The following is a 20145-nucleotide window of genomic DNA, read 5'->3' on the forward strand; positions in this document are numbered from 1 at the left end:
ACACACACACACACACACACACACACACACACACACACACACGCACACACACACACTTCTATATACATACATATATATATATATATATATATATATATATATAGAGAGAGAGAGAGAGAGAGAGAGAGAGAGAGAGAGAGAGAGAGAGAGAGAGAGAGAGAGAGAGAGAGAGAGAGAGAGAGAGAGAGAGAGAGAGAGAGAGAGAGAGAGAGAGAGAGAGAGAGAGAGAGAGAGAGAGAGAGAGAGAGAGAGAGAGAGAGAGAGAGACGTGCACGGATACATACGTAGTATATAGCTACACATACATAACATAGCTTCTTCATAAGCAACGACGAAGAGTGGCAGTTTTATGGTAAATTTACATGTTGGCCTGGTCGCGGGTCCTCAGCCACGCCTCGCCGCCTCGCGCTCCGCGGTGCGTGCCGCTGCTCGGCGTCGGGTGCTCTGATTGGCGTCGGCACTGCAGTCCACGTGAAAAGAAACAGCCATTGTGAATTTGAGCCATTCTTGATCACTGGTGGCTTCCCATCACCACGGAGAAGGAAAACAGTACTTTCTGTTGTACTATCAGTGCACTACGCATTGCAATGGCAGTGACAATAGATTAAGAGAAGTGCGGGCTCCAGAGGCGCCACGGCGGCGCCACACACCACACTTGGCAATGAAACTTATGTAGAAAATTACAATTGCATTCTTATTGCGGAAAGACAATCCTTAATTCATTACGAAAATAATACTAAATGCACATCAACGAATCGGAGCGTTTTGAAGAGTTATCCCATAAAAAATATGATAGAAATAAGAAGAAAAAAAAAAAAAAAAAATATATATATATATATATATATATATATATATATATATATATATATATATATATATATATATATATATATATATATATATATATATAAATATCGCGGTACTGTCCGGGCCGCACGTGGAGCACTTAGCATGGCGCCGTCCACGGCCAGCGCTGCGTCCTTCCATCCGCCGCCAGCTGATAACACTATCAGCCGCCACCAGCCCCAAGTGTCACTGGAATCCAGACAGTAACCCCCCACCTCGTGACCCTCGCCCTGGAACACCCGAGGCACCCCGTGGAGTGACGTGGCCCAGCGCCAGGTCGTCAGCACTAATACACCGTGACCCGCGGCGCACCTCACACCTCACCGCGGACCTGTAAGGCAAAAATAATAAAGCACCGCCGGTTTTTATCTCTTTCTTCATCATCTTGGTGGTCATGAAAATTTCCCCCGCAAGATATGTACACTCATGAGCGTCACAGAGCAGAGGCAGAGGCGGTGCCCTTCCGTGCGACTGTTTGGCCATCAGCATGACTAATATAGCTTAGATGTCAACAAACGCTGACGTCTTGTTAATAATGGTAATACAAAGCATCTGTTTAATTTCATATAATGACGTCAATCAAATTTCTCCTAGTATGTTGTTAGACCCTTACATTGCTTCACTCTGAGTGACAAACGGGTGGCCGCTCTCGGCCTTATAAGTCGAGGTGGTATTGTGCCCTGGCGCTGGCGGCTCCAGGGCGCCAGGATGACTCACTCCCGGAGTCCTGCAGGAACAACCCATTGCTATCCGAAGCGGGACCCGAGGAAAGTGAAGGAAAGTGATGATTGATCCTCTGCCTCCTTAAGTGTGGCTATGGCCGGAGATCACTCACTTGTGTTGAGTGCCACATCAGGGTGAAGAGCAAACATACATCACAGAGGAGAGAGATGGCGACCTAGAGAGGGTCGTCAGGTTTTGCTGTGACAAACGACCTTCGCGGGTGCCGCCACGTTTGGTAGTGAGCCTTGGCGCCATTCGGCCTATCTAGTGGCGAGCGGGACGCAGGTGATTCGGGATTCCCAGGCCAGGACTTGGCTGCAGCATCCCCCTAGGTTGCGGGTCCTGGGTCCGGGGAGGCTGGCGGCCATAAGTGGCACCACCGATGGGTCGCGGCGTCAGACGGCCCCGCCCCCAAGGTTTAAGTCACGGCCCCCGCGTCTTCACCTTGCGTAAATAGCCGGTGACAGCGAGGAGGTGTGCATACTTGCTTCATCTGCCGCCACGGGCACATTCAGGTGCTTCAGCTTCGTCAGGATCATGGAAAGGAGGATGGCAGTGCTGGCGAATTTGATGGTGGTGGTGATGGCCGCCGTGGGAGTCACGTCCCTCCCGCCCTTGTCACTGCCCTCCTCACCAACGCTGGCACAAGACTCTGAAGTGTCACCGTCACAACTTCTGAAGGTGCACCGCCTTTTCCTGCGTCTGAAGTGTTATCAGTAACTGAATGAGCATTATGGCATGTGTTCTTAATCTTTGACTTATATCATGTTGTCTCCTCAGGCGTTTGGTCTGTCGGAGCCCGGTGTGCGTCGCTGGCACTCAGAGCCGCCCCAGTACATGCTGGATCTCTACAACGAAGTGGCAGATGCCAACGGACTGACGCGGCTTCCTGGCCCTTACGGCGCCACCATCGTCAGGTCTTTCTCAGAAAAAGGTCGGCCGCTACTTCAGTCCTTTGTTAGTAAATACGGTAATTAATCTGAAAACAGCAATTACATGTGTATTACACTCAAAGCCACGTTATGTAGTTTGCAGTGTTTGCTATTACAAGTACTTAATTTTTAAACAGATGAAGGAAAAGAAGAAATCTTTTCCTTCTCTCTCCCCGACTTGAAGGACGATGAAGAAGTGCTGGAGGTGGAGTTCCACGTCTATCATTCGCGCTTACCGAGGGAGCAACGACACCTCCTGGAGCACAACACATACATGGTCGGCGGCAACTCCTACCTTTAATTCAATCCTGATGAATATACGTGTAATGTAACTCTCAAACGGGCAGACAGCCTGCTAAAATACTTGTCCGCTACTGTCGCCTAAATCAGTGTCACCTGAAGACAACCTTTTTCCTTACTTGTCGGCAGCTGGAGGTGCGGTGGCTGGGGTCAGAAGAGCACCTGATGGTGGGACGGCAACACATCGCGGCGCACAGCAGCGGATGGCGGGTGTTCAAGCTAGGGAGCGGCGTAGTGGCGGGTCAGGGAAGCGCGGTGCAGAATGTCAGCCATGTCAACTTGCAGGTAACGGCTGTGACATCGGAAGGCCGCCCTCTGTCTCTTGTGTTCCATCATGAACCCCGCGGCGCCAGGCGGCCTCTGTTGGTTCTCTTCAACACCCTCGCCGCTAATGCTACCGCCGATCCACCACCACTGCCCGCAGGTAAAACAGAGAAGGACTTAATATCAGTAATGGTAGTTATAAAAATGATAATGATAATAATGATGATGATGATGATGATGATGGTATTATAACAATAATAATAATTATAATAATAATAATAATAATAATAATAATAATAATAATAATAATAACAACAACAACAACAACAACAACAACAACAACAGCAACAACAATAACAACAACAATAAAAATAATAATAGTAATAGTAGAGCACTGCTACTACTAATAATAAGAAAAAAAAGAATGATTAAAAGGAAAGACATTAAAGTTGAGGAACACACACACACACACACACACACACACACACACACACACACACACACACACACACAAATACACACACACACATACTCGCGCGCGCTTATCATTTGCATGGTTTCTTATCGGAAATTATAAGCCTGCACTTTTATGGTCATGTAGACTTCAATATCTTCACTTCCTGATACCACAGAATGACAATACACCCAGTAAACGTAATCTCGCACACAGGGAAGCAGCAGCACCGCCCCCCGAATGGTGGTGGCCGCCGTGTGCCTCGCTCTGTGGACGTCAACGCCCTGCCGCGCGGCTGTCAGCGGCGGGACATGCACGTGAACTTCGAGGCGATTGGCTGGTCGTCCTGGATCCTTTACCCGCAAGTGTACAATGCCTATCAGTGCCAAGGCCAGTGTGCCTTCCCATTAATACAGAGCGTCAACCCCACCAACCACGCCACTGTGCAGAGCTTTATCCACCACGTGGGCAAGGCGCCCGGCGTGCAGACCCCCTGCTGTGTCCCCTCGCTCTACGGCAACCTGACGCTTCTCTTCTACGACTCTGAAGAGAACGTGGTGCTGAAGCAATATGACCAGATGGTGGCCTTGCAGTGCGGGTGTCACTAGATTCCTCTGCCGCCTCACTCCCACAGACCAATTACACTGCAGATTAATTATAACACATACATTACACCATGAAATTACGGAATGACAAAGACAGCAGTCATAAATAGAAAATTAATTATGAACATGTATAATTACCATATTAGTAGAATAATTAAACAACATTACCATGTAGACAACATTTACTGCAAGACGATAACTTGAGGTATATGTACTGGCGCCGCAAACACAGAACATAGGTGCACACTGCACGGCTCCCTGGCTCAGCGGGACCGCCGCGCCGCCACGCCCGCGCTGGCCGGCGCTAATAATCCTCTCATGGGATTCTTTCTCTATGACTTTCTCGCAAATTGTATGAAAATATCTACATAGTACAAAACATATATATATATATATATATATATATATATATATATATATATATATATATATATATATATATATATATATATATATATATATATATATATATATATATATATATATATATATATATATATATATATATATATATATATATAGTTTACTTTCAAAGCTTTTTTTTTTCTCCATTTGTTATTTAAACATGTATGCCTAACTTATTTGTGCTCCCGGCGCAGTGTGTGCTATTGTAACTAAACACTTTTTGTTATAAAGAGGCAATGCTTTAAAGGGAATTAGGAAGGTATGACTGTAAGTTGATTTTGTACTGTGATAATAGCTTTTCTTTAATAAAAAGGAAAATTTTCCTTCATGGATTATGCAGTATACGTACTATTCAGTAATGACGGCGCCGCTCACCTCCCTGGCTGGAGTGCCTCACGTCCTGTCCCCGGCGACAGTGACACGCAGCGAGGATGTGGAGATGGAGACACGCTCGCCCACCAGCACTTAGTCGAGGTGATCTCTCTTTTCCTGTCCTGTAGGCGTGTAAGCGCCTGTATACCCCATAAGTGATTAAATAGCATAGGCTATTTCACGCAGCTGCCTCCCGTTGGCGGCTAAGTGGCTGTAGTACAGTGTTTGGCTTGCCGGCATAAGGTTGTGAGAGCGATCGTGGCCGGCAGCAATTCACGGTGGTAGAAGCAGAAGTGCCATAATTCAATGATTTTATAATATTCCGCTGAGCACAGCTTCTGCAGATGTTGTTATACCTAATTAGCAACACTGGATCAACTAGTATTCATAACAATAATCATGCTACTACTACTACTACAACTATTACTACTACTACTACTTCTACTACTACTACTACTGCTGCTGCTGCTGCTGCTGCTGCTACTACTGCTGCTGCTGTTGCTGCTGCTGCTGCTGCTGCTGCTGCTGTTACTACTATTACTACTACTGCTACTTCTACTACTAGTACTACTGCCAATGATAATAATAATAATAAAAATAATAATAATAATAATAATAATAATAATAATAATAATAATAATAATAATAATAATAATAATAATAATAATAAAACATACATACATACATACATAAATACACACATACATAAAGTACCTATGAGTAATAGATCAAATTCCCTGGGAGGAAAAAACGCTAGCCAGTCTCTTGATGAATGCTGGCTCGACTCCCTGACTCCCGGAACGACGGCGCCGAGCAGGAAGCAGACTACCCTGGGCGGACCTCGGGTAATGCCGGGCTAAACAAGACGTGAGCAGGATGTGACTGCGGCGAATATGACATGCCAGGAGCCGAAGAAGCCGGACGCCTGGATTCCCTTCTCACAGTTCACTTGGACAACAGTGCGCAGTTATTACACCGGCGAGACAGCGCCGCTGACGAGTTCACGGCAGATTGCGAACTGTAGGATGGCGACCCGACGGCGATTCGTTACGTGCTGATGAGGACAGGGATTTGAGAGAAAATAAATAAATAAATAAATTATCAGTCCCAACACACACACACACACACACACACACACACACACACACACACACACACACACAAACGGTCACGGTCGCCCACATACACTGATTAGTGCTGCAAACTTCATACAGCTTTAAGAACATTTCAAAGTAAAAAAAATAAAATAAAATACATAAATATAGAATTCAAAATTTTATCTCTGAAATGAGAATTTATATTCTGTTTTGATAATGAACATGAATAAAGTATAATAAAGACCCATAAGGAAATAGCAAGCTTCAAGAACAGTATACATTTTTCGTTCGCTCATTGCTGCACACTCTAGAAAACCTGAGTAAAGTAAACTGAAGCAACCCGGACGTCATTTCATCCCGCAATGGGACTCACGTTACGTGAGCGCCCGGCAGAGCTAAGCTTGTGTCCATCAATTTTACCATTAACTATAAGAGAGTCACCTTAGTCATCACAATTCCTGGCACGTCAATCCATCAGGAATAAACTGAAAAACAAATTAGTCTTTTTTTCTTGGAATACACCGGACGCCAGCTTGACGAGGACCGGGCTATGCGGGGACGAATGCGGATGTCGCGGAGGTGGTGGCGGCCTTGTCGTGCTCTTGTTCCCCAGCCTTCCTCTTCGTCCCTTCACGCCACACCCCCCAGCGCCTCGCCTTGTCTATGTCTACTACGTAACAGTAGGACTATCTACTACTACCTCTTCAAGCCTTCTGCTCCACACCACACCTCAGAACAATTTGTAATGGAAATCGAATTATAGTAATACCATTTTCAGTGATATTATAATGACTTTTTAAAGTAAGGTAATCCGAAACTTACTGCCTTTAAAAAGTTTGCTGTCAGCAAGCGGTCATCTCTGACTATTTTCTTTTTTTTTCTAAAAAGTCACCTTTATATAAGAAATAAGAGGCGTGGAGAGAAATGTGTTCGCTTTCCTGCAAATGTGTTGCGGTGAAGGGAAACATCTGCATACTCGTCAAGTGACCGCTGAAATGTGCAGGGAGACCGCGTGAGGCTTGCCGCTGATGGACGCTAAAGTAATACCTTGAGGAAAAGCTACACCTCCCTAACAGCGGGTGAGGAGGTCCCGCTGGGGTGTGTGGTGGAGCTTGCACGGGGCTGCGGGAGGGCGGCGGACGGACAGGGCGGGCTGGCTTTCGCATCCGGGTTGAGATAAGAGAAAACAATATTGAAAACATCTTCCAATGAATCCTTATTAACGCTAGCTGGCTTTGCCTTATCTAACCATGTAATGAAGTCTTTTACAGGAGGCCCGCCGATGTGACGCGGCCGGGGGATCCAGGTATGTGTGGACACGTTGACCCTGACCCTCGCCCACGAGGTCCCCACCACCACTGAGAGCCCGGGTGGCGCCCACGCCCGCCCTTCAGATAGCCCCATGACCGTAGCCACCGCAGGAGACTAGCGAGGCAAGTACCCAGGGGGTTGAGGCAGGGAGCAGGGCTGTGGAGCCTCGCCTGCTGCTCCAAGAGGAGGGCAGTAAGGTGCCCTCACCTCCTGCACGCCCTGCAGGCTGTGGCCGTGGCCACGCCGCCGCCTGCACCTCTTACATGTTCACACCCCTGCACCATCGTGGCGTGGATCTCGCTCAACGTTACATTATTGTTTTTAATTAACAATAATTCCTCTTCTAAATCATATATGTTGCACCCAGGGAGACATGGCTCATGATAAACGATGAGGTGCTATTTTCAGGTCACGTACACATAACTGTCGAACGTCGAGGGAGCAGCAGGAGAGGAGAGAGTTCCAAAGGTCGTAGGAGAGTGATTAAATTGTCTCCTATCCGTGAATGGTTTCCCTCTCAGAACTGTACAGCCGTGCAGGCGGCAGTCCTGTCCATGCATCTCCCCGCATCCTCATCACCAAGACATACCTTATGAAAAGCACAAACCAGAGTTTTCCTATAGAAATTCTGTGGAAATATATTTTCTGCTTCAATTTTATTTCATAAATCCTCAATGCCAAGGTGGCGCATCGAGGTGTACTCAGGTTACGCGACACAACTGTATTACCAGCCGTGCCTCCCACACCCTCCCTCACCCTCGCACGTCCACACCTGGAGTCGTGCAGGTCCAGGGAACATTGCCGTGAGGGAAAAATGGTTCCCGTAGATGAATCTCTCTGGCCCTGGGACTTTCCAGGCCTCCGGGATCAGGAGCTGAGCCACCGCAGGCGAGGCCACTAATCTCCGCCTCGAGTAATGGCTCCTGTCCGGCCGCTTGACAGCGCCGCTGTTCCCACGAATGGTCAAGTGATGTCTGTGGACGAGAGTGCAAAGAGATCCCAGACTGGAATTGTGAGAAGTAAACAAATATCCCATGCTCTTTCTTTGACAGGTGGTACTGTGTCGCGCCGAGCGATGAAGTGAGGCTGGAGATGTCATCGTGTCACAAACTGCCTGCCACCGAGGCTTCCTTGACCACTGCTCTCATCACATCAAGCCAAGTTTTACATTAATATAACGCCAGCAGCACCAGCAGCACCACCAACAACAACAATAACAGTAGCAACAGCAGCAGCAGTAACAACAACAACATCATCATCAACAACAACAACAACAACAACAACAACAACAACAACAACAACAACAACAACAACAACAACAACATCATCATCATCATCATCATCATCATCAGCATCACCACTACCACTACTACCACCACCACCACAAACAGTAGTGGCAGCAGCAGTAGCGGCGGCGGCAACAGCAATAACAGCTTTCGTTCCTATTTACTTGTACATAGTGTAAGGTACAGCTGCGCCAGTGGCGGCGGTATGCGGCACTGGGAAAGTTTATTATTGATAAATTGTGATCGTAAAAACAGCAAATAGCTGACGCCACATGCAAATCCTTGGTGGTTAGACTCTGCGTACAGGTTGTTTATTCTTGTATATGGGATAGCAAATTCCTTTCCCTCTTAAGAAAATAAATTTTGTCTCGAGCTGCAGCGCGGAAAGCCTTCAATACCAGCCACTTTTCTCTGCAATCAGATAGTGAGACACGCGCTGACAGAAAGAAATGTGTGGACGCTCGGATACAAGCTTATAAGAAAATAATTATGCGGCCATTTGATATGAGCTTGCCGAAGGAAGATTAGTGTAAAGCAGAGATTATAATTATAATATTGCGACGTTACACAATGTGTGTGTGTGTGTGTGTGTGTGTGTGTGTGTGTGTGTGTGTGTGTGTGTGTGTGTGTGTGTGTGTGTGTGTGTATAAATAAATAAATAAATAAATAAATATATATATATATATATATATATATATATATATATATATATATATATATATATATATATATATATATATATATATATATATATATATAGATAGATAGATAGATAGATAGATAGATAGATAGATAGATAGATAGATAGATAGATAGATAGATATAGATATAGATATAGATATAGATATAGATATAGATAGATAGATAGATAGATAGATAGATAGATATAAAAGGATGTGTGAAAGTCTCTATATATTTCAACGCAAAATTGATTTGCAGAGAAAAGGAGTGGGCTTAGTTGCCTCCACGGATGACCGCCTGACCTTCCAAACGCCAGTCCCCAGTGTTCCAGAGCGCCTGGCCAGCAGCCTACAACACCCGAGACAACACAAAGCGTTGGTGTTGAAATGACCCCTCCCCTTCCCTCCCACTCCAGCCGGCGTCAGTCCCATCTCCCTCCCTACGCCCACGAACTGCTCCCGCCGCCTTCCCGCCGCCCACCCCACGCTGATAGATGAGTGTTGTGGGGAGCATGACGCGCCGCCGCCGCCTCCCACACTTGCCGCCACTTTGCCACAACATTAACACTCGCCCTGCCTATTTATACTCTCGCTTTATAAACATATGGGTCAGAAAAAGACTGCGGTGCTAAAAATATGCATGGTTTTATTGCCAGAGATTTCTCTTGGCCATAAACTGGCACGTTACGGAAAGAGAGAAAGAAAAAAAGAAATGAGTCCGGCATTCTCACGCAGGTATGTGCCAGCGGGCCACAAGGCGCTCCCGCTCTCACCTTCGCTATTTATGGACAAACTAAAATGTATTGGCTACCGAAGCCTCAAAACCGGTATTGGTGTTGGCAATGGCGGTGGGTTACTATATATACATGTCTGTGTTTAATGCGAGTCCATCTCGGCGATGGATACCAATTTATCATTGTTGTGATTTTCATTCCGACTTCCCCAGCCGCTGCTTAAGTGCCTTGTAAAAACACACTCAGGAACATGGCAAACAACCTTAGGGTTCTCGCGCGTGTGGTGGTGGTGGCGGAGACGGCGGCAGTAGTGTGTGCGTGTGTGTGTGTGTTATCTTGAGTAAGAGCTCCAGTACTAAAGATGGAAGCTATTGGGAAAAGCCACAACAAAAGGGGCACCACGATGCAACTCATGCAGGAGAAGCAGTCCTGGTTTTCATATCGGAGGCCCGAGAGGCCACCTGTGGTCTCGCGAAGCCACCACCCACCACCCACCGCCTGGCATCCACTACCAACCACCCACCGTCCATCGTCCACTACTTAGCACACACCACCCGCCGCCCACCGTCCACTACTTAGCACACACTACCCACCACCCATCGCCTAACACCCACCACTCACCACACATCGCCTAACACCCACCACCCACCACCAAGCACACGCCGCGAGAGCTGCAATGGAAGAGACGCGGAAGTGTGGGGCGTCGCGTGTTGGGCCTGGTAAGAGTCGCTTTGTACGCCATTCAGGCAGACGGGAATCCTTAAGTAGTTAATGCTTAGCATAACGAGCAGTGTGCGGCGACGGTAGGTCACTAGGCTATGAAAAGATCTTACGACACAGCCTCTGTATTTTTCTCACCTTGTGTGCGCCTCCATTCCAATTAAGTATAAATAAACACACACACACACACACACACACACACACACACACACACACACACACACACCAGGATCAAGAGAGCAGAACACTATTTACGCTGTTGCGTAAAACATATATTGAAAGATTTTGACCGAGGCTGAATAGTTTATAAAATTTCACTTTATGTCCAATCCTTAGATATGTGCAAGTACCTATGAACACAAACACACACACACACACACACACACACACACAGACACACACACTCTCTCTCTCTCTCTCTCTCTCTCTCTCTCTCTCTCTCTCTCTCTCTCTCTCTCTCTCTCTCTCTCTCTCTCTCTCTCTGATCACCCCTAGACTGCGTCGCTCATTGTCTCCGCGGAGAGGAGAGGGGAGGAGAGGAGAGGAGGGGGAGGAGGCTGGGTGAGAGGGACGCCCCATATTAGTACAGTGGGAGCGTCGAGATTAATGTTCAGACACACAGACACACCTTGCAGGGGTGGCAGGTTAACGAGCCTCATCCCCACCTGTTCCTTCTCCTCCCTCCATTCATCCCCAGTAACCTCTCACCCTGTGGCTGCTCCCTCGCCTATCACCCTTCTTTCTCATTCATTCCTGCCCCATACTCTTCTGTCTTTCTCCCTTTCATTCGTGCCGCACGCCAGAGAGAGAGAGAGAGAAAGAGAGAGAGAGAGAGAGAGAATTTTACTGTTGCAAAGACTCTGGAAATTTTCATGAAAAGCATTCTTTCCCTAAAGTCTTTCCTCGGAGGCAACGCTTGGCTTCGTCATCGCCGACATAAAAGTGGGTGGCGGAGCTTCCTATATAGGCACCGTGAGCGTCTTAGTCTGGTGAGTATCGCTGAAACCACTTGGATATCAAACAGACAGCAACGTACCATACATGATATATGTAAATAAATGAGGGAAGTTCAAAACCTGTGGTGCTCTGCCACAGCTCTGCCGTACTCTCTGTGCATTTCACGAACAATCAATGTAAGCTATCCTCAGAATAATTCAAATACTGAAGATCATAATGATTTTGTGATATTTATTTGTAATCAGAGTTACATAGCTCTTATTTCTTCAGCATCGCAGGGCCTTTATTGACACGCTTGGGAGAAGATTTTCAAGTTATGCAATGCTCCATAGTCTCTGAGAGACATGCATGTGTACTATTGACATAAGCAACGAAAGCCGCCAGGGGGAACCTGCTTGGAGATCAAAATAATGCGACTGTGCCACCCAGTGGCCTTGTCTACTCTTTTTTTTTTTTTTTTCGATCACTACGAAAACACTTGGGTGGTGTATAATAGAAGTCGACTCACCTTAGGCAACGAATACGAGAGTAAATCCGTCCCAGCTTAACCAGAATTTCTCTTCCTTAAGGAACAACTCAAAATTAATTACATCACCATGATCATCATCACCAATACATACTCTAAGAAACATCAATGAGAAGGATAAACTGGAATACCCGAGGTGTTAAACTTAAAATCAAAAGGAAAAATATAATAAATAATCCATGGTGTCGATTCAGTTCAACCTCAGCTCGGCGCGGTTCTGGACTTATTCTGACTTTGGCAGGAACTCACGGCCTTCTCAGGCAGATGTTTATTCAATTTTCCACCTCTGTTTTATTTTTTTTTATTTTTTTTTTTTTATTACTCTTCTGCTCTGAATTCTACCTATTTTCAAAACTCATCAAGCTCCTGTGTGACTCAGTACACTGATTCAAACTGTATCAGTTTCAAACTGCATTATTGTTCAATAAAAGAGAAATTCCACCACATCATCTGCCACTGCCGGAGCCCTGGACGCCAGACTGACACAACAGTACATCCGTCAGTGCCAGGCTCATACCGCCTCAAGTTGCACCAAGCCTCATTTGACGTTATGAGGATGATATACTTTTGTACTTCAATAGTCTCTCTCTCTCTCTCTCTCTCTCTCTCTCTCTCTCTCTCTCTCTCTCTCTCTCTCTCTCTCTCTCTCTCTCTCTCTCTCTCTCTTGCTTTACAGAAAATGAATGGTTGAGTAAACAATATTCTGTAGAATAGACTCGGAGTTCTCGTTCAAGTTTCACCAATGCCTGGGCATATGAGGTTACCCATGAACCATATCACTGTGAATCCGTCAGAGTGCCTAGTTGGACGACTGTACCAGGCATCTGGCTGCACCAGCACAAAACGGATCTACTTGTCCTGCTCCTTCCCCCTGCTGGCTGCTGCCTCTAAGTACTAATGACCACTGTCTCACCTTCACCATGCGTCAAGAGTGGCCAGTAAGACTCGTGCGTCCCTTCTGCCTGAACGTTATCCTGGCGATGATCGTCTCAACAATGAGGTGATGGTTCCTAGAAAGTGGTGATGCTCGCTGACTAATACAGACATGAGCTCACTAAGTGCGGGCTGGCCGAGGCTGGGAGGGGCACCTGCCTGATGACACCTGTCGCGGCCCTGGACTGTGATCTAGGGCTGTACTTAGAGGCTTCGGCGGACCATTGTTCAAGGTAATGAAGGGCTGTGGCCTCTCACCTTGCTGGGACGGGTCGGGTGCCCATGCTACGCCCCTGCCCTCGCCGCGTCTCAATGAATGAACCCCTGGCGAGCCCCATTCATTTCCAAGATGTGGGCGTGTTTGGCGCGACGCAAAGCCACCTGGGCTCGATCTGGGGATGGCCAGTCAACAATGGCTTCGTTATGGAAACAAGTGAGTGGGGGAGGAGTTGGATGGCACCTCCCACTTAGCTCTCCGCCTCTCCCTCCCTCAATTATTAAGAGCGGCAGCGCGTCCAAGGTTCCAGTAGCTCTGCTCCCGTGGCCCGACGCGCGCCTACTCCAGAACACCCCCCAGTGTCTCAGTGATAACCCTCCCTGCCGTATTCATGGCCGCTGTCACATTTACCACAGCTCTGGTCCTTCTGTCAGTTCTGATTTCCATGGCGTCGCCACCTGTACTGGGTAGGTTCATCTACAGACTGTTCCTGGTACACATTATCATCATATATTCTTTAAAGAAAAAAAAAGACAAAGTGAGAACTGTTAATGGTACAATACGTGCCTGTTTCCCAACAGCCCGGACCTTAGAAGAGGACGAGTCCTTTGAAGAGACAATTTCTGCCTCCCTGAGCCTCTCTCCGCAGACGACATGCTGCACTCGAGACCAGAAGATGAAGACCATCGGTATTTCAGGTATAAAAATGCCGCGGCGTGCTCAGCTGGGTAATCTTTGGTGACGATCATTCTTACTCTTCTGAGTGACTCATTGTCCAAGAGGAGACAACATTTGAAATTGACAATTTGATCAATGTTGCTGCCACGAGTAAATACATAAAAATCGTGAAAGTCAGTCAGATAGCCAGATAGCCAGCCAGACAGACAAACGGACACACGGACTGACTAACAGGAATACACAACTAGAGATATGCAGAAGCAGAACGACAGACGGCCATAAAGACATGAAGACCAGTAGACAGGCGCACAGACAGATAGATTGACAGATATGAAAACAAGGTCAGAAGCAGAGAGAAAAATACTCGTTTCCACACAGATACTACGGGAGAACAGATTGAGGTTGACGTGGGCCGCTGCCGGCGACGATGCGGGGGCAAGAGGCAGCTGAAGAAACACGACGTGCAACGCCTCATGTTAGAGAATCCTGACGTGGACCCGCGTCTGGTAGGTGTCTGGCCTTCGCCCACTAGGAAACAGATAATGGGCCGTCCTGCAGGCGTCAAGGTAGTCTTCTTTCCAAGTTTCTTTTACTCACTTCTTCCACACAAGGCGGTAATTAAGGAGATAACAAAATATTACTTTGTCATACTTCTATCCCCCAGGACGCATAACAGTGCCAAAAAATCATCCTTACAAAGTCAAAACTCAAGATTCAGATTCGTGATTGTGCTCGCAACGCACAACTCACGAGGATGCGTAACTTTTAAATCAGGTGCAAGATTTCACTGGATTGCTAAGTTGATCCCACAACTTAGCATTAGCTAATTAAAGCATTAGATTCTTATTCATGATAATACGTCAAAACACTAACATATGAGGAGTTCAACATCATATACTAAGCCTATCACTTTCAAAGCAAGGCCTCACGTGTCAACAGCTTTTCGGAGTCACTCGTAGACAAATTAAATCTACTTTTCACCTATCCAAAAACCCACCTTAACCTGCGTACAGATAGCTTATGGCATAAGTAAAGCAGCTGTTGGTTTCTGAGTGTAACCATATACACTCGAATAAGTTAATGAATAATAAGAGAAAAAATGCTACGCAAACAACAACAGGACTTCTTTCTTGAGTGGCATCTCTTTACTCTAAAACACCGTCACTGAGCTTCGCCACTGAACCTTCCAGCTGTTCCTGCTGCACTCCAGTCCCCGCGGGGAGCCCTCATGTCCCGGGGAGGAAGTGTGCTCACCCTCAGCCTGGCGAGTGGAGAGGCTGGCCACTATGGAGGGGACAGTAAGTGTGACGGTGACAGAGAGTTGTAACTGCCATGCCCGTCCTCATTCCTGCCGCCGCCAGCCGCGCCCTGTCACGCTCCACAAGGGCACACCTCTGCAGACCACGCTTGATCTGGGAGACTGTCAGGGACATTGTCCACACGGTGAGCACACACTTCTTCCTCTTGTCCTGACTTTGCTTTCAGAGTACTTCTTCCACTCCTCTTTCTCATAAGTTTCAAGTCACTCCTTCAATTTTCGCTAGACCTTTCTTTAATGACTGACACCTCAGGGGGTGTTTTTATTCATATATATATATATATATATATATATATATATATATATATATATATATATATATATATATATATATATATATATATATATATATATACATACATATTGTAAGCACATGTTCTTTATAGCTCAGTAAGCTAAGAACAAGTTGAAGTTGCATGCCTGTTGCAGAGCTGGGATGCAGGGCCACGAAGTCCAGGACAGTGGCAGTGGAGGGACCCAACGGTGAGTAGCAAGCAATGTTCGTGTAAGTACTGCCGGGTTATCAGCGACTACTGGAAATTATTTATAAAATCTAGAAGTCTGAACTTATCTAGAGCTTTTATTTTTTTTTCTACATAACTTTTTTTTTCTTTTTATTCAATGAAACACTTATAATTGTTTGTGTGGCAATAGGGTCAGAATGTGTGACAGTGGTGGATGAGTGCGGCTGTGAGGACTCTTGCTACCGCGCCTCGCTGCTGCAGCATGTATACAACTACACCTCCGCAGACGCCCCTCAGGCTCAGGCAAGTCTGCACACACCCCAGAGGGTGTGCCTCCAAGTTGGTTTTAAGTCTTTGGGAACAAACAACCTGATCCAGCTCTCCACTAGTAAATGCCTATGGTCATTTTACATTGTGCTCGTGCCACTTGTTAGTAATCAATATTTCTTTTTTTTACAGGTGATTGACGTCGGCACTTGCATAGGGGAGTGTGACATCGTTCCAGAAGATCAGTGCGTGACCAGGTCAGTTTCATCACATCTACGGCTGCCTGTACAAGGAAACACTCAATTTATTGTATGAAACTAAATCGGTGATCACCAAGCCATCGGTGCTCACTGCACATTCAATTCTTTCATATTCTTGTTTCTCTTGCAGGGAGTCGAGCGGAGGCTGCCTCATGTCCCTGGTCAGGAGGAACTCCAGGTGTTCCCCGACAGGGCTCAACCAGGTGCAGGTGACCCAGCAAGACGGCACCACCCTCACTCTCTACACCGTGACTCGATGTGGGTGCCTGTAACTGCCACGCGTTACCCGCTGCCGGGTGTCCCCGCCCCACTGGCGGCACACGGCCACGCAACCACGACCACCACTATGAGATTCGTATTGGATCTCTCTCCCAAATAAGCACCTGGGCTTCAAAGATATGCGAACAGCAAGTTAAAATAAATCAGAACCTCGGTCTCAATAGCATATAAGACAACAAAGACAACAAAAAGCTTGTTCATCAGCCTACAAGTGTTTTTACGTGACGAAACATTCTTCATCGATCGCCACCATCTCTCCATCCACAAAAAAGCGATGTGTCCACAACATAAATTCGAACACATGCATGTGCGAGTATTCAGTCAATTGTCAACTCTGCTGGTGACTCAAACACCTGCTACATTTTCTTCCCCAATACACTGGCGGCTGCCCACTTCACGAGGTTCCGTCAGAAGTGACTAACTTTCCACGAGGTTCTCCTTCCAGAGTCTCCTTTCCATGAGACTTTCCTCTTCATAAGGCTCCCCTGCCTATGACGTTCCGTTCTCCATGACGCTCTTTTTCCTTAGATATTCCCACACACAAGATTTCCTCTTCCATTTGGCTTCCCGTTCCTGACACTTTCCCTCCATAAGACTACCACTTCTATCAGGCCCTCTCGTCCATGAGATTTCCCCTTCCATGAGGCTTCCCCTTTCTTGAGGTTCTTTCTTCCATAAGATTCCCTCGTCCATGAGGTTCCCACCTCCATGAGGTCTCCCCTTCCATGAGGCTTCCCCTTTCATAAGCTTCTTTCTTCCATGAGACTGGGTTTTCTCTTCCATGGGTTTCCTCTTTCATGGGACTCCTCCATTCCATAAGGCTCCCTCTTTCATGAGGCTTCCTATTCCAGGAACTCCCTCTTCATTGAGGCTTCCCTTTCCAAGAGGCTCCCTCCTCACTGAGGTTTCCTATTCCATGAGGTTTCCTTTTCAGTGAGACTTCCCCTTCCATGAGGCTCCCTCTTCCATGAGGCTTCCCCTTCCATGAGGCTTCTTCTTCCATGAGGCTTCTCTTTCCATGAGGCTCCCTCTTCCATGAGGGTTCCCCTTCCATGAGGCTCCCTCTTCCACGAGGCTTCCCCTTCCATGGGGCTTCTTCTTCCATGAGGCTTCTCTTTCCATGAGGCTCCCTCTTCCATGAGGGTTCCCCTTCCATGAGGCTCCCTCTTCTATGAGGCTTCCCCTTCCATGAGGTTCCCTCCTCCATGAGACTCCCCGTTCCATGAGGCTCCCTCCTCCATGAGACTTCCCCTTCCATGAGGCTCCCTCTTCAATGAGGCTCCCCTTCCATGAGGCTCCCTCTTTAATGAGGCTTTTCATTCAATGAGGCTCCCTCTTCCATGAGGCTTCCCTTTCCACGAGGTTATGACTTTTATGAGGCTCCACTCTTTCCAAAAGAAATTGTTTTTCCCGACACTTAGTGTTTCAGAAGCTTCTCGATGCGCTGCGTTTTGTTTAATTTTTCAGCCACGAAGGAAGTTGGTATCAATGCTCGTTCCTTCAGGGCGCAGCAGCCACCCACGGTAGGCTTGCCCTCCCGGTGCCGCGCCCTCAAGGAGTACCGGGATGCTTGCAGTCACTGCTTAGGTTTTCATGTTGTTAAGGCATTATCATGAGCATGTGTTTTAGGTGATGGAGTGCCGATGACCTGATGACATGATAAGATGTGTTGTTGTTGCTACACGATGCTTCTTATTCTGCATTATAAGCAGTCACTCTATCGATACGACGCCACCTATCAGGGGCATGTGTTGAGCGTTGTTCATTTTGAACAACGCTTAAAATGCATTCTTTTCCGATAATGACTTAATTACTTTATTCAGCAAAGCAATATATTCTTTACTATTTATTATGTAGTCTATTAAATAATCATTAATTGGTAATGTTGTTTTGCCTAATTCCACTTCAATGTTTAATAAAACATTCTCTAAGCACACACACACACACACACACACACACACACACACACACACACACACACACACACACACACACACACACACACATCCTTACCCACACATGCGCGCAGAAAACAAATTAACTCATTTAGACATCCTCTTCATCTCTCTCTCTCTCTCTCTCTCTCTCTCTCTCTCTCTCTCTCTCTCTCTCTCTCTCTCTCTCTCTCTCTCTCTCTCTCTCTCTCTCTCTCTCCCTGAAGCATACACACACACACACACACACACACACACACACACACACACTTCACGGAAACTATAAACTGACAAACTAATAAGCCTTTAAGAAATGAAAAATATGTCGGAGGTAAAATGTTAATTACATCCTTCTCATTCTAAAAGTTTTTCCTTTAAAATCTTTTAACTCACGAAGGAGGAAATGAGCTTTTCTTTTTTTTTTTCCACGACACTGCAGTAAACATATGGAGATAACCTGACGTCAGTTCTTCAAAAGGAAAACTGAAAACCATCACTAAATTGTTGAGTCATCGGTGTGTGTGTGTGTGTGTGTGTGTGTGTGTGTGTGTGTGTGTGTGTGTGTGTGTGTGTTACATACATGTCCACTCTATACTTTATTTAAGTTTGCACATATGAAATCACACATCACATAATAATAATACATAATATCCACTCCTGTATTAACTAACCTGTGCAGGAGTATCTGTAAAAGTACCCCTCTCATTATGCTTACCTATCATTATGCTGAAACACGCACATTATGTCTGTCTCATGTTCCGCAGCCTGGATCCTACACACTACATAAGCCAGTCATGTGTGTCACTTACTACGGTTATTGAAAGTCGGAATAGGTGAAGCAGTGACAAAACGAAAACGTAACATGGAAGAACGGTAGTGCAAAGAGAAAGGTGCAAGAGAGCTTTGACAGGTGAAGCTGCCTTGATTATTCTTACGTTACTAGCATTGGTAAAGCCTCAGTGGAAAACCAGACCTGTATCCATGGCTAGAAATATCATAATTTTGTTTTCATAATTTAAAATAATAATAAGTAAATGCATAAATAAATAAATAAATAAATAAATAAATAAATAAATGTCTGAGGGAAATCTGAAGTTCATTCCACGCACCTTTACGACATCGTTAATCAAAACTCGTATGAATATATAATAATAATATGGCTACGTTTGAAAATTATCCACATGTTTACTTTTGGCCGTGCACATAGTCAACGGTAACACGTAAGTTTTCTTCTCCCTTTCAAAATCAACAAACAGAAGAGAATGGGCAGAGTGACAGCCTGTTCCAAGTCAATGGTTTCGTAGCTTTGGTTGAAGAAATCGAGTCTTGTAAAATTAATACCCGAAAAACTTAAAACACTTCTTTGTACCTCATACATCATGAAATCAAGATAACATGTAATCATAATTAAAAGTTAGCGTGCGACTGACTGACGGCCATAAGCCACGTTACGGAGACAGCAACAGGTCTTCCAAAGAACACAGGTTTTCCCGCAGATGGAGGTCTCACGCTGCTGTAAATATCTGACCTTCGTGAGCTCTTTACCCCCAAAGACCTCAAGACCCTCGGCTCGCTGTGCCTCG

General features: G+C 46.1%; 2 protein-coding genes across 2 annotated transcripts; both read left to right on the forward strand.

Annotated features, from left to right (window-relative positions):
- The first annotated feature begins 1438 nt into the window (after window positions 1–1438).
- On the forward strand, window positions 1439–4509 carry LOC135102614 (bone morphogenetic protein 7-like). Its single transcript, XM_064007872.1, has 5 exons — window positions 1439–2250; window positions 2350–2503; window positions 2639–2778; window positions 2931–3225; window positions 3736–4509. The coding sequence occupies exons 1-5, from the start codon at window positions 2107–2109 to the stop codon at window positions 4125–4127; spliced, it is 1125 nt and encodes a 374-aa protein (XP_063863942.1). The 5' UTR covers window positions 1439–2106; the 3' UTR covers window positions 4128–4509.
- A 9112-nt stretch (window positions 4510–13621) lies between these two features.
- On the forward strand, window positions 13622–18511 carry LOC135103127 (uncharacterized). The gene is made up of 8 exons (XM_064009184.1): window positions 13622–13829; window positions 13944–14060; window positions 14419–14546; window positions 15231–15483; window positions 15788–15841; window positions 16013–16125; window positions 16282–16346; window positions 16480–18511. The coding sequence occupies exons 1-8, from the start codon at window positions 13754–13756 to the stop codon at window positions 16619–16621; spliced, it is 948 nt and encodes a 315-aa protein (XP_063865254.1). The 5' UTR covers window positions 13622–13753; the 3' UTR covers window positions 16622–18511.
- The last annotated feature ends 1634 nt before the right edge of the window (window positions 18512–20145 follow it).

Source organism: Scylla paramamosain, chromosome 8 (genome assembly GCF_035594125.1).
Source record: "Scylla paramamosain isolate STU-SP2022 chromosome 8, ASM3559412v1, whole genome shotgun sequence".
In the NCBI taxonomy this organism is placed as follows: Eukaryota; Metazoa; Arthropoda; class Malacostraca; order Decapoda; family Portunidae; genus Scylla; species Scylla paramamosain.